At 40.3% G+C, this 15,180-nt stretch overlaps 1 protein-coding gene across 1 annotated transcript; it reads right to left on the reverse strand.

Moving 5' to 3' along the window:
* Positions 1–4,417: 4,417 nt before the first annotated feature.
* On the reverse strand, positions 4,418–12,122 carry LOC115007850 (bactericidal permeability-increasing protein-like). Its single transcript, XM_029430878.1, has 16 exons — positions 11,836–12,122; positions 10,570–10,677; positions 10,374–10,488; positions 10,157–10,288; positions 9,921–10,076; positions 9,747–9,810; positions 7,578–7,638; positions 7,407–7,498; positions 6,950–7,126; positions 6,801–6,860; positions 6,553–6,720; positions 6,405–6,472; positions 6,259–6,301; positions 6,114–6,177; positions 5,610–5,686; positions 4,418–5,445 (listed from the first exon to the last, which is right to left on the reverse strand). Exons 2-16 carry the CDS (start codon positions 10,670–10,672, stop codon positions 5,404–5,406), a joined length of 1,422 nt encoding a protein of 473 aa, XP_029286738.1. The 5' UTR covers positions 10,673–10,677; positions 11,836–12,122; the 3' UTR covers positions 4,418–5,403.
* Between the last annotated feature and the right edge of the window lie 3,058 nt (positions 12,123–15,180).

Genomic DNA, 15,180 nt, shown 5'->3' on the forward strand with positions numbered 1-15,180 from the left:
CATCAAATAATTAGGTTGAAATCGAACAAAGCCACAGAAATACTTTCCAAACAGCAGTTTACAGCTGAAACTTAAATAGAACAATACTAACAAGAAACAAAGCAAAAATATGAAAAACAATAACAGTCACACAAAATGTAACGTTCCAGCAGTAATCCAAGTGTTTAACTCTAGTTCTTGCTACCTTGCCTTGTCACTAAAAGTGTTTTTTGTTACTCTATTCTGTCTGGTTTCTCTGGAGAGAGAGAGAGAGAGAGAGAGAGAGAGAGAGACTACGGCTACGACTACGACTACGACTACGACTACGACTACGACTACGACTACGACTACGACTACTGTGGTCATCTCCTCGCCATCTGTCCGATAAAAGATCGGGCTCACCAGTAAGGAATAGGGCGCTGGTGAGCCTCACTACTGTTTCAGTGACTCCCTCTCATTCCCTTCCATACCTTACTCTCATCTCTTCTTCTGTGTACCTCAATCATCCTGTGTTGGTGAATTTTGGCTCTAATGCCAGTTTTATGGACTTTGAGTTAGCCAATAGACTGAATCTTTAAATTTTCCCACTGATAAAACCCATGGATGCGAGTGCTCTAGATCAGTGGTCCTCAATCACCGGTCCGTGGGTCATTTGGTACCAGGCCGCACAGAAAGATTGAATTAAACAATATTTTATTTTGAAAGGTTTTATTTTGAAAAATTACCGGATACATCTGTCTACGCGTCTGTGTCTCTTGACATATGTCAAGACGCTCGTCTGTCACGTGATACTTTACTTCAAAAAACATTCAGCCTCTTCAGTTAACATTCCCTGACAAACCCACTCAGTCAGTCTCCATCTATTCCAGTCCCCTCAGCACCCACTCATTTTAGGGTACCCCTGGCTTATTTTGCATAACCCCTATAGGCCTTTAGACAGGTCTTCTGGACAAGTTACTGCTTGGCGGAAGGAATGTTTTGAGACCTGTTTTTGGTCCAACTTCTCCCTAGCAGCTCCCCCTCCTGTTACTGTTGATTTAGACTCTTCGGACCCCGATTTCCCTGACCTTTCTAAAATGCCTTACTGTTACCATGATCGTTAAGGAAGTTTTTATCAAGACCAGAGCCAACTCATTTCCTCCTCGCCGTGTGTATGATTGTGCGATAGACTTTTTACCAGGTACCTCACCGCCCCGAGGCCGGCTCTTTCCCCTGTCTGCTCTGGAGACAGAGGTGATGCAGGATTATGTGGATAATTCTCTGGCTGCTGTCTTAATTTGTCCCTCATCCTCCTCTGCTGGAGCCGGATTCTTTTTGTGGCAAAAAAAAGACAATTTCCTACATCAATTACCGGGGTCTTAACTATATTACCATCAAGAATAGGTATCCCCTTCCTCTTATGTCTTCAGCCTTTGACCAGCTACAAGGTGCTAATATTTACTCTAAACTAGACCTTAGAAACATTTAACACCTGGTGATGATAAGAGAAGGGGAAGAATGGAAGACGGCCTTTAATGAGTACCTCGTTATGCCTTTCGGCCTCACTAATGCCCCAGCTGTCTTTTAGGCCCTAGCCAATGAGCCTAGCCATGTCCCCTGTTTCGTTTTTGGGCTTCATCGTGTCTGAGACAAGTGTCCTGATGGATCCGACTATGGTTAACATCGTCTGAGTGGCCTGTCCCAGCAAACCACAAGCAGGTGCAGCGGTTTTTGGGGTTTGCTAACTTTTACAGACGTTTCATCAGGCACTTTAGTACTGTGGCTGCTGCCCTGCATGTTTTATGGTTATCATCCACAGTCCAATGGCCAGACAGAGCCGAGGAGTTGGAGACCGGCCTTCGTTGTCTCGTTTCACCTGTTCCTAATCACCTTCCTCTACTTTTTTGTATTTAGTCTCTGCTTTCCCCTTTGTCTGTGCCAGTTCATCTTATCTGTTCTAGTAAATGTTCCAGCAGTAATCCAAGTGTTTAACTCTAGTTCTTGTTACCTTGCCTTGTCACTAAACATATATTTAGTCAAGTGTTTTTTGTTACTCTATTCTGTCTATTCTAACAGTTACCTGTTTGTTTTTGCCTTTTTTAAGTAAAGACTGTTACTTAGACCTTTTTGCCTGTGGGTCGTGCTTTTGGGTCCATTTCATGCTGTGAGCCTGATATTTGCATTTGTAGATTTCTCCTAAATTCACCAGAAGTATTGTATTAATGTAAGGGAAGTTTCATGGTGATATATTTTAGTTAAACCTGTAGTGTTGCACAGACTTTTTCAGTCACTTCCATCCGGCAGGAGGCTGCGGTCCATTAGGACCAAAACCTCACGCCATATGAACAGTTTCTTCCCCTCTGAAGTTGGCCTTATCAACAAGACCAGAGACCCCCACTAACACTGTCTCTCCCTCCCTGTCATTTGTGATCATACATCTGTCCCCTACAAACTCTTCCTCATACTCCGTATGTAGGAACCTTTGCACATCCCTCTGACTATTTTGCACATTTCTGCTACGACCACAATTGCACAGCTCCTCCACTTTAAGATATACTGTACATATTTTTCATTACATTCTTTTTTCTATATTTATATTTTTTGTTCACAATTTCTATTTTATAAAAGTTTTTCTAAATAATATTTAAAGTGTTAAAATTCTGTATTTGCTCTTATTATTTATTTCTCCTACTGTGTTTATGTTTGCACCATTACACACCAAAGCAAATTCCTTGTATGTGAAAACCTGCTTGGCAATAAACCAAATTCTGATTCTGATTCTGAAATGTATGTAACTTTCAAGGTTGTTTTCTCAAAATGTTTTTTTCTCAGACTGAGCATGACATCTCCACTTCAGCAGCACTTACATACACCAAACCTTTCAGTTTCATTCCTGTCTGTATTCTGCAGGTTTTCACAGGAGTGTGTTCATATATCTTTCATAGCCTGGTTTATATAACATTTCTTATGGCTGTTGACAGTATTTTCTGATTTATGGAGTGATGCAAAATTATATCCCTCTGTAAAAACCTTCTACTCTAATGTCAATAAAAAGAAGCACACATTTTGAAAACGCCTGATCTGCATATTTAAACATAACATTTCAGAAAATGTATGATACAAAAAACAAGTGTCTTAATGTAAGTAATTAACTGGATTAATAACATATGTACCTTTTTGGTCAGATATGTAAAATATATGCTTTACCACAAAAGGTGATGCAAGTGTGCCAAATGAATTATTCTTGTGTTTAAGGCTGATGTTTGTGGTCATGATGTTTGTGGTCCAGAGAGCAGGTCAGATAACTCACTCTCCCTGAGATCTCTTACTTGTTGGACATACATCATTGTAAAGCCTGGTGTGTGTGGACACAAAGAGCCCTCTGTACACCGCAGGGGGGACGAAACAAAGGCTAAAGATGCTCTGCGGCCCACTACAAAAGAGGAGTTCACACAGAGTTCAGTGTCATCGCCATGCTCTCCTCTGCTGCTGCCTCCAGGCTGTCCACACTCAGGACTACAACAGAGTCTTTTCCCCTTGTGTCTTTATCTGTGAGTTTTGCTGTAACTAATCCAGCCTGTCTGCACACGGACACCATGAAGAACAGACTGTGGGGAGTGGAGTGGCCAACACGGAATTTTAATTATGGTTCTGAATTTGTGCCATCATTGTAATTCAATGTTGGTATTGCAATCTGATCCTTTAAATATTCTGTCGCAAATGAATTTGAAAAGGTTTTAAATGTATGTCCTGTGCAGTATATTTTCCTGAATCTCCCATGTGTGAAGCTACTGCTGCTGTTATTTTCATTATGTAAATGTTTTGACATCTCATGTAGTGTTTCCACCTTAATGCTACATATGAAGATCAAGATGATGCTCCACCTGAATCTTTTTTCAAACACATGCTGGTGGTGGACTGCTGCCCCCCTGAGGCTGAAGGCAGTATGGCATCAACATAAGTCAAGAAACAAATCCACCACTACATCAGTGGAAGGCCCCTTTAATATCATACTGTTCCCAATACAGTGAGTTTTGAGTTTTTTGGTTTGTCCCTCAGGGCATCCACTCTGTTCTTAAAACAAAGATCCTTTTCATTTTGATAACCCTTGCCATGAGGACTTTAAAGTTTCCCCTCAAAATGACATTAATGTTTGCCCATAAAGTCATACTTGTTCCTCAGTATTGTGAGCAAACATTTCTGAGCTGAAAACAGCAAAGGTTTGTGAAAATTAGTTGAAACTCACACTGGAATTGTATTTTGGTCATAGTGGGGTATGCAGAGAGAAGTCTATCTGTTCTTATTTCATTTGCGTGGAGATCCAAATCATTTAAAATGAAATGAATAAGACATGACTTAGACCAAAGCACCAGCCGATCATAAGTGACTGTGCCCTGTTGGTCTTGATTGACAGATGAAGGCTTTGAGATGAAAAATTGTGAAGTGAAATAAACAGGCCTCAGACACAACCATGATTTAAACATACCCTTGATGGACACAGGTGACAACACAGGAAACAAACTGTTATTGTTTAAAGACACATGGAAGCTGTTTTTACTGGACTTGTGATCATATTCCAGTCACATGGGACTGCTGTGATGAGCTATGAAAACTGCAATATGTTATTAATACAGTCAGAACTAAGAATATGTATGAACATATTGAACTGCTTGAACGGTCTTCGCTCCAATGTAATGGAACTAGATGGCAGGTTGTGGTGCTCAAAGCGCCAACAAAAATACATTTAAGAAACTCAACAGTAAAGTCTCCTTCCAGAAATCATGACCTAATTACTTAAAATAATCCACAGACTTTGTTGTGATCAGTTTGATGTAGGAACTATTTTCTTTACTGAACTACACCCGCCAATGAGTGAGCATGAGCCTCTCGTCTGTGAGTGGATGCACACATCCTTCTGCGCAATGATACGCTTGGCGTGTGTCGTTCGAAAGAAAATACTTCCGACATGAAACTGCTCACTGCTGTGGATTATCTATAATAACCGGGTCATGATTTCTGGAAAGAGACTTTGCTGTTGAGTTTTTCCAATATGAGTTTTCCATGCATCAGCACATTTGTAGAATCGCTCTGTGAGCTACAAAGTCTGAAACTTTGAGAAATATTATTTAAGTCAGCAGCTTGTTATTTCAAAGATGGTGATCGTGGTGACAATAGTGAGCCCTGTCCTGCAAACTGTCCTGCGGTGACACGATATCAGTGACCCTGTTGGAAAGGTTCACTGCCATCTACATTTTATATGTGGAAAAGCTGCTCTGAGTTCACATTTAACAGAAAGACAAACGGAGTATAAAGGTCTGGAATATGATTAAAAAACCTGAGGTGAAATCAAAATTCTCAGGCTCGTAGGAGAAGTGATATTTCTACTTCATTCAGTTTTTTCTTTTCTCTGCAGAAATGAATCCTGGGAGTTTCCAGAAATGCCGTTCAAGCCGTAAACTGAAGATCAGTCCCAATCAGCATGTAGTCCTAGTGAACAAAAAAAGTGTAGCAACAGCAGTTAAGAACAGCTTCGAAATGAAGAATTCTGTAGATAAACTAGATATTTAAGATGTTTTCTTCCATGTTATTGGCCCTCATTAAAATCCCTGTCATTTAATAACTGCAGTTTTATAGAAACAATCCAGTCTGACCTTCAGGACGTGCAGCTGAGTGTTCACGAGCGTCATCTTTCCAAGTGTAGGAAGTGGGTATCCCTTTGCAAGTTGAACTATGAAGAAAAATTTATACATTTAGATGAACTAGTCACAAATATGGAATTTAGCAAATATTTGGTTAAATAAAAAGTTAAAAAGTGCAACCAAGTTTTCCCTTCTGTCTTTTATGGAAGCCCATAGGGGACTTTATTAAAATGATAATGTAAACTTGAAAATGAAAATTTTATTCCACTATAGCATTAAAATGTTCCCTTAAATGTAATGAATATTTATTATATTATTATTTGAATATAATTATTATTTGTGAAAGTATTATGGACATTATGAACAGTGGACGATATTCAAATGCAATAATAAAAACAGCCTCCCCAGTCTGATGCATTTACATGTCACCACGTGTCCAAATGCAATCTGTCAGTCCTCATCAAGGCGGGTCTTCATAATTCATATAGGTTACAAACTGAAAATGCAAGAACTCACCGTTCAGTTGAGGTATCACAACCCCTTTGAAGACAATTTGGAAGAAGCTGTCGAGGGATCCGACCTGCAGGTCAGGGTTGGGGTTAGTTAGTTATGTTGGTACTGGTGCTGCACATTGTGACTTGTGTAAGAATGCAGTTCTCACCTGAAAGTCTCCCACATAACTTGTCCCCAGGGTCAGAGCCATTCTGTGCAAATTAGTAAAATTAGACTGTCATGTTCATCTTTACAAAGACCTTTTGGCCCCATTCTTCTCTTCTGAGAACAAGTAGTGATTTTTTAGCAACTTACTTGTTTAGGGAGATGGCTCCAGTCACCCTCAATCCACTGACTAACACTTTGGCGCTAACACTGCTGTCCTGTAAAGACAATATGTTCAGAAAGTTCTCTGAACCACACAAATGGCTTTTTTTATTATCATGCCAGCTGTGTTACCTACCAAGTTTAGGACAAAGAGAGGGGAAAGTGTGGTGTTGGGTTGGATAGCGTAGGCCGTCACTGTAGCAGTGGCCTGAACTGTCACGTTGTCGGGTTCAAAAGTGACGACGGGATTTTTCACCGTCTTTACCAACAGTTTCATCATCAGACCCGGGAAACGCTTGGCAATCTGGAAAAACACGGATTCATATCTGACAAACGGCCAATGAAAACAATGTTTCTCATAAAATAGCTAGAATGTGTTGTCACCTGCGGGATGAACGTTCCAAACGTTCTGGTGTTGAGTCGGATGGGAGAGCCTTGTGGGATCTGTTGTTAGTGACGGAGGCAGAAAGGTTGTATATTAGTGTGACATCATGAAAGTAGATTGATGAGCTAATCGGGAGGATGTAGCTCACCATGTCGTCTGTGATGTACAGGCTGAGGGCTCCAGCTGTGTTGTAGACGAAGGCTGCAGAGTTGGCGGTAAAGGCAGACAGGCCGATGTACAACATGTTGTTGATCTGGGGCGGCAGGGAAAAGGCTGCTGCGGAGAACGGAGGCTCCTGATGCTTCCCTTTGTTGTAAAATTCACCCTAAAGGACAAAGAAACAGAAAAGTTGGGACCATGACTGTTTATTTCTTAATAACAATACGGAAGTCCGAAGAAGCAAGTGAGAGTAAAGAAAATATTCTGCTGATCAATTTTCTAAGTCTGATCTAAATAGTTTTGTTTCACCTGTGTTTGTTGTAGTAATACTAATTTCAGCCACAAGAGGCTAAATTGCACCACTACCCCATGATCTACATAGGATGTTTTCTTCTAGGTGCTTTAGATAAATAAAATGTAAAGTATAATGATATACACTTCTTTACCTTCAAGCTAAAATCTATCGAGGAGTTTGACACTGTGGGAGATGACATCATGGAATATTCAATCTCTGCATACTGGTCCACCTCGGCTACAACTGCAAGAAGATAGAAAGTCTCTCATATATTCAGCATCGATGAAACATCCAAATATTTGACATAAATATTCTATTTTACCGTTGAGGGTTTTCAACTGAGAGTTCAGATCAGACACTGCATTGGCCACCAGAGGGCAGATCTGCAACAGCAGAAACATTCCCACACAAAATAAACGTACTAGTGATTTATTAAAAGAACCCCAAAATGGATACAGAGGAGTTCAGAAACCAACTGGTAAAAGCAAACCAACAGCAGAAGAATAACTTTCTCATCCTTAATTAGTCCTTGTGTTTTTCCCTCCTCCTGTGATTGTTGATTTGATCCTCCTGTCTCCATTCACCCTGCCCTTGTGTCTTTGCCTTTCTCCTCCAGCTGTGTCTCATTCCCTTTACTAGTGTCTGTGTGTATATATCCCTGTCTGTCCCAGTGTTCCTGGTCAGTTTGTCATTGATGTTACCTGGTGGGTTTTGTCCTACGGCTCCTCGTGTCTGCCCTGATTTGTTCTTTCAATTTTACTTTTTTACCTTGTTTTGTATTTATAAGCTTTTATTAATAAATGTCTCTTTTTTATGACCCTCTTGTCTGGCGTTCTGCATTTGGTAGTGATGGGCAAATGAACCTTTTGTGAAGCACTGAACCACTTCAGCCAATTGTTTCGGAAATGGGTTCATTACTTGAAGCTTCAGGTACAGTGACCTCTACTGGCGAAGTGCAAGGCTACAGTGGATTTAAAGTATCTTTGCCTTGAAAATTCCTTGACGCACACATTTAAGACTGAATATCATGTTCTATTTAAAAATAAAGATTGATGATTGTGTGTATGTGTTATTGAGAAGAGAGTGCTGGGGGAACAATGTGGGCTTATTAGGCTTTAAATGATAGTACGGTTAATATTGGATAGAGATAAGGAAAATGAAACGCAACAGAAAGACACTGGTTGAATTCGAACCCCGGGCTGCTGCGGTAAGACTTTAACTCAGGGAACACCTGCTCTACGAGCTGCGCCACCGAGGCTGTATATTTTTACGGGGGATGTACATTATTCTTTCAACAGATTTAGATCTGGTTTCTTTACTTGCGTACAAGGAACAGATAATGCTGGCGTGCATAACATTTTTTTGTTAATTGGCTGTCTCCATAATGATCCAATACAAATGCAATACCAACAACTCAACAGCAACAACGCATACTACTATGACAACAACCCACAAATTGTGCATTGTTTAGAGCGGTTATAAAGTGTTGAGGCGCTCAAATTCAAAACTGTCTCAACCTGTCAGAATCGAGACGAGGCAGTGGCAGCGAATCACCTGATTGGACCACGAACCAGTCCGGTGATTCATTCAGTTACTGCTTCGGACGTCATATGTCACGTGATATGAAGCAAGCATCGAAGCAGTGGTTCTATGGAATTGTAGTCCAGAGTTTGAAGCACGTATCGAAGCTTTAGTATCACACTGCCATCACTAGCATTTGGGTCCTCTCCTTTACACCATAACAGTAACATCCTGAGACTAAAAGTTTCTCCTAACTGGCAGAGTTATACTTTTACTCCACTACATTTCAGAGGAAAATATTGTACGTTTTACTCCACTACATTTATGTCATAGCTGTAGTTACTCTACAAAATAACACTTAAAAAAACACCACATTGTTACATAAAACCAGAGTCTGGTTGGGTCTCTTTGTCACATGTTTCTGTTTATTAGTTCTTGGCTCTTCTACCCAAGATTCCCATGTTTTCATTTAAATAACAAGGTCAACGGCCAAAGAGGTCAAATTATCCAATATTTCACAAAAATAAGGATTATTGAAAATGCTAAAAAATAAATAAATGTGTGTTTCAGAACTTTTTGCTTTCTTATTTCTTCTCATTAATCATTCCAAGACCCCTCAGATTTATTTTATGACTATTTGGATGCGGCGTGACCTCTAGATTACAAACCACTGGACTAAACTACTTTTGTGTAGATAAGGTAGTTCAAATTAGCTCCACCTCAACCAGCTAGCACAAAGCTATTAACAATATGATATATAATAAAATGCACAAGGGCACAAATCAGATTTTTTGAAGTAGAGTATCCATAGTCAGTAGATGCCAACACAGGGGTTGCTTGTCTACTGCTACATTACAACAACAAAAACTCTTAACGCTGCAGTTCTAAAAGCTTGACATGGTTTAGAACAGCTTTTTGTCTTTGCATATTTGTCTGAAGGTATGAACTTGGCTGGCTGGTCTGCCCTCACCTGATTCTGCAGTGTTTTTCGTAAAGCCTTATCAATGAACTTTGTGAAGAGATTGTACAGCCAGCTGAAAGGAAAAGCAATCACAGAAATTAGGACAGTAAGTCAAGCATGAAAAATCCCTCACATTCATTCCTTCACAGAAACGCAGTCAGTGCACAGCAGGGTTTCTTTTACCTGGCTCCACCGTGGAATTTGATGCTCACACTGCCGACAATAGCCACACAGTTCACACTGTTGACCGTAGGTCGGCCTGTCTCGTCACTCTTGATGTCAATACTTGTAGTGATTGTGAGATCTTTGACATTCAAATCAAAGGAGCCACTGTCCTTTCTGTTAAGAGAGAGGAGTCATTGATGCAGCAGAAATGTATTTAACTGTAGTTTAGAAGGAAGACATTTGTTCTCACTCACATTATTCGGAGGTACTTGACCCTCCAGTTTCCATGCAGACGGAGGAAGGCGTTGCCTATAGACAGTCTGACACCAGTCCCTGGCACCAGAACCACCGCAGACTGTGGCAAGCCCACATCAACAATTTTCAAACTAGAAGGGACATGCAAATGTTTGTAAAGGCACCATCTCAAGTATCCAAGTTTCCTACAGAGTGTTGAATAAACTGGTTTCTTACTTTGTCAGGCTGTACCGGACACTGCCGATGGGTTTCACCTTCTGTTTCCCTGAAAAATCTGGGATTTTGATGGCTTTGAGTTTCTTTTGGATCAAAGCCATCCCCAGTTGTCTGCCTAGAAAAAGGGAAGGGAACTTGATGATCAGATGAGATTAGTGCTTTCCAACTGAAAGATTAAGCGTGCTGCAAACCTTACCATATTCAATGCCTTTTGACGATAGCTTGACCTTTACCCCAGGGTTGATGCCCAAGGTCATGGGGATTAAAGCCACCAGAGCCAGCCAACAGCCCACAAACATCTTGACTTTTGGGAGATAAAGAGGGGCACGATCATCAGCTTTAATAACATGTTAAAAACATTTCTGAAAAAGGATTTTTGGGAAGCAATAAATGAAGGCTTCCTCTTTTAGAGGAGTGCTTTGTCTTTTTATTACAGGTTACTGGATTCTTATTCACTGATACATCCCGTTCAGAAAAGGGTTAGACGCTGTTATTTTTTTGTCCTATACTTTGGAAAACACTAGTTTAACTTGTAACAATAGATTGTATTCTATAAGCTTATCATATGTTTTTAAATATAAAATGTAAATCTGGAAAGTAACTCCGCCAAAATAAATGTAGTGGAGTAAAAAGTGTTTCTCTCTGTCCTGCTTCAGTGGAGGCCTATGGAAGAGCTGACTGTCAGTGTCGGAGAAGACATCACATGACAAGCGGTGTCTTTTATTAAATTAGGCTGACATTAAAAGGCACAGTCTGCCATTTTTGTCCACTTTGAATATGGAGGCTTGAATCAGTGTAGAAATATTTTACAGATGAAAACATAACTTTTTGGAACATTTAAGTCATCCTGTCCAGACAGTTTTATTAATTCAGTGTCTTGAACTTTAATATGTTGCATGTTTGAATTAACAGCTTTAGTCTCTTAACATGTTTATAGATGGACTGAACTGACACAATGTAAAACATGTGACTCCCAAGCTCTCTTAATGAAGTTTTCTATGTGGGTGAGAAGTGTAGTAGAGGGACAAAGTGTGATTTTAACAACAAAACTGGTTGAAAAATGGTGTAAAAGTGCTACTTATCAAAGAGAAACCATACCTCACTATTGGAAACCAAAAACCCTCATCATCACTGAATGTAAATACCAACAGATCAGCACTACATTTTTGAAAGTAGTTCAATTTCATCTTAATGTACATCCCACAACACTACCAACACTGGCAATGCACAACATTAAGTTCATCTTTCTTAATATGCAGCCTCTCAACATACTCTTCAACAAATTTCTATTATCTGAGGCAGAAAAGCACATCCTTCCTACGAATCAGAATCAAAGGACACTTTATCCCCACGAGAATGGACCTTTGTTGAGACACATTTCCAAACACTACAATTCAAGGTTTCTACACACATTCAAGTCAATTGAGAACAAATGTAAGAAGATTTTCATGTAAGCTCTTACCTGAAGTAGGAGTTTGTCAGGTTTCTCCTGAAGTGTGAGTCGGACTGCAAACAACTCACAGTTATAGAGGAAGAGAGGCACGTGGTCTGTAATCAAATTACACAATCAGGAACTAAACTTGGCACTGCTTTACTGTCCTGCTCACTTTTAATCTATTCACAAAATATCACACAATACTAACAGTGCTCTTATCGGAGTGTTGTTTACATTACAGCTCCAGGGTCAGTTGAACGTAACAATAGCAAATATTAGTAGTGATTATGAAAAAGGAACTAAGCACTATGTATTTATCATACTTCTGCTTGCTGTGCTTACTGTGAAGCAGAATGAAATGGTCTTTTTTGTAGTGAGAATAAAAGGCCGTAGTTTTCAGTATTTCACAATTTCTCTCTGTCAGCGATTTCTGTGCTAACGCACAAAGCAAAGTGGTGGGCGGAGATAAAACCATGCTCTCCCTCCTCCTATAAACACGGGCAGAGCAGGGTGTGATCATGTATCATAGATTATGATGTAATGTTAGAAACTACACTTGCTACACAGTGTTTCAGTGTTTCCATTATTTCGTGTTAAGGGATTTCACGTTGTGCAGTAAGTTCTTGTAAATGATCTTCTGTTTCATAAATAGCATTGATGGCATAGCATTAGATAGCATTTTCTGTTAACTATAAATACATTTGGACAAAATGCAGACTCCAGACACTTTTACCACAATACATACAGTGTGATTGAAATGCCTGAGCACTGGTAAAGTGCAGGATATCAGGTTTTGTTAATATTAGTGAACCAACGAAACCGTTTGCCGTTTTTGCAGTTTGTCTTTTGCTCAATCAAAGTCACTTCAAACTTCAAAAGTAAGTTTAATGTTAATGTAATTACTACTGCTGCTGACTGGCCTTTGTCTGGCTTCAAAGCAATCAGACTCTGAGTGATTTCATTATGCACGTTTTTGATCATTTCCAATCAAATTAAAATCATCTTTTTTTTTATAAAACCTTTTAAAGTATTTCATCAAATAATTAGGTTGAAATCGAACAAAGCCACAGAAATACTTTCCAAACAGCAGTTTACAGCTGAAACTTAAATAGAACAATACTAACAAGAAACAAAGCAAAAATATGAAAAACAATAACAGTCACACAAAATGTAACGTTCCAGCAGTAATCCAAGTGTTTAACTCTAGTTCTTGCTACCTTGCCTTGTCACTAAAAGTGTTTTTTGTTACTCTATTCTGTCTGGTTTCTCTGGAGAGAGAGAGAGAGAGAGAGAGAGAGAGAGAGAGACTACGGCTACGACTACGACTACGACTACGACTACGACTACGACTACGACTACGACTACGACTACTGTGGTCATCTCCTCGCCATCTGTCCGATAAAAGATCGGGCTCACCAGTAAGGAATAGGGCGCTGGTGAGCCTCACTACTGTTTCAGTGACTCCCTCTCATTCCCTTCCATACCTTACTCTCATCTCTTCTTCTGTGTACCTCAATCATCCTGTGTTGGTGAATTTTGGCTCTAATGCCAGTTTTATGGACTTTGAGTTAGCCAATAGACTGAATCTTTAAATTTTCCCACTGATAAAACCCATGGATGCGAGTGCTCTAGATCAGTGGTCCTCAATCACCGGTCCGTGGTCATTTGGTACCAGGCCGCACAGAAAGATTGAATTAAACAATATTTTATTTTGAAAGGTTTTATTTTGAAAAATTACCGGATACATCTGTCTACGCGTCTGTGTCTCTTGACATATGTCAAGACGCTCGTCTGTCACGTGATACTTTACTTCAAAAAACATTCAGCCTCTTCAGTTAACATTCCCTGACAAACACACTCAGTCAGTCTCCATCTATTCCAGTCCCCTCAGCACCCACTCATTTTAGGGTACCCCTGGCTTATTTTGCATAACCCCTATAGGCCTTTAGACAGGTCTTCTGGACAAGTTACTGCTTGGCGGAAGGAATGTTTTGAGACCTGTTTTTGGTCCAACTTCTCCCTAGCAGCTCCCCCTCCTGTTACTGTTGATTTAGACTCTTCGGACCCCGATTTCCCTGACCTTTCTAAAATGCCTTACTGTTACCATGATCGTTAAGGAAGTTTTTATCAAGACCAGAGCCAACTCATTTCCTCCTCGCCGTGTGTATGATTGTGCGATAGACTTTTTACCAGGTACCTCACCGCCCCGAGGCCGGCTCTTTCCCCTGTCTGCTCTGGAGACAGAGGTGATGCAGGATTATGTGGATAATTCTCTGGCTGCTGTCTTAATTTGTCCCTCATCCTCCTCTGCTGGAGCCGGATTCTTTTTGTGGCAAAAAAAAGACAATTTCCTACATCAATTACCGGGGTCTTAACTATATTACCATCAAGAATAGGTATCCCCTTCCTCTTATGTCTTCAGCCTTTGACCAGCTACAAGGTGCTAATATTTACTCTAAACTAGACCTTAGAAACATTTAACACCTGGTGATGATAAGAGAAGGGGAAGAATGGAAGACGGCCTTTAATGAGTACCTCGTTATGCCTTTCGGCCTCACTAATGCCCCAGCTGTCTTTTAGGCCCTAGCCAATGAGCCTAGCCATGTCCCCTGTTTCGTTTTTGGGCTTCATCGTGTCTGAGACAAGTGTCCTGATGGATCCGACTATGGTTAACATCGTCTGAGTGGCCTGTCCCAGCAAACCACAAGCAGGTGCAGCGGTTTTTGGGGTTTGCTAACTTTTACAGACGTTTCATCAGGCACTTTAGTACTGTGGCTGCTGCCCTGCATGTTTTATGGTTATCATCCACAGTCCAATGGCCAGACAGAGCCGAGGAGTTGGAGACCGGCCTTCGTTGTCTCGTTTCACCTGTTCCTAATCACCTTCCTCTACTTTTTTGTATTTAGTCTCTGCTTTCCCCTTTGTCTGTGCCAGTTCATCTTATCTGTTCTAGTAAATGTTCCAGCAGTAATCCAAGTGTTTAACTCTAGTTCTTGTTACCTTGCCTTGTCACTAAACATATATTTAGTCAAGTGTTTTTTGTTACTCTATTCTGTCTATTCTAACAGTTACCTGTTTGTTTTTGCCTTTTTTAAGTAAAGACTGTTACTTAGACCTTTTTGCCTGTGGGTCGTGCTTTTGGGTCCATTTCATGCTGTGAGCCTGATATTTGCATTTGTAGATTTCTCCTAAATTCACCAGAAGTATTGTATTAATGTAAGGGAAGTTTCATGGTGATATATTTTAGTTAAACCTGTAGTGTTGCACAGACTTTTTCAGTCACTTCCATCCGGCAGGAGGCTGCGGTCCATTAGGACCAAAACCTCACGCCATATGAACAGTTTCTTCCCCTCTGAAGTTGGCCTTATCAAC

This window comes from Cottoperca gobio, chromosome 5, assembly GCF_900634415.1.
Source record: "Cottoperca gobio chromosome 5, fCotGob3.1, whole genome shotgun sequence".
NCBI classification, from domain to species: Eukaryota; Metazoa; Chordata; class Actinopteri; order Perciformes; family Bovichtidae; genus Cottoperca; species Cottoperca gobio.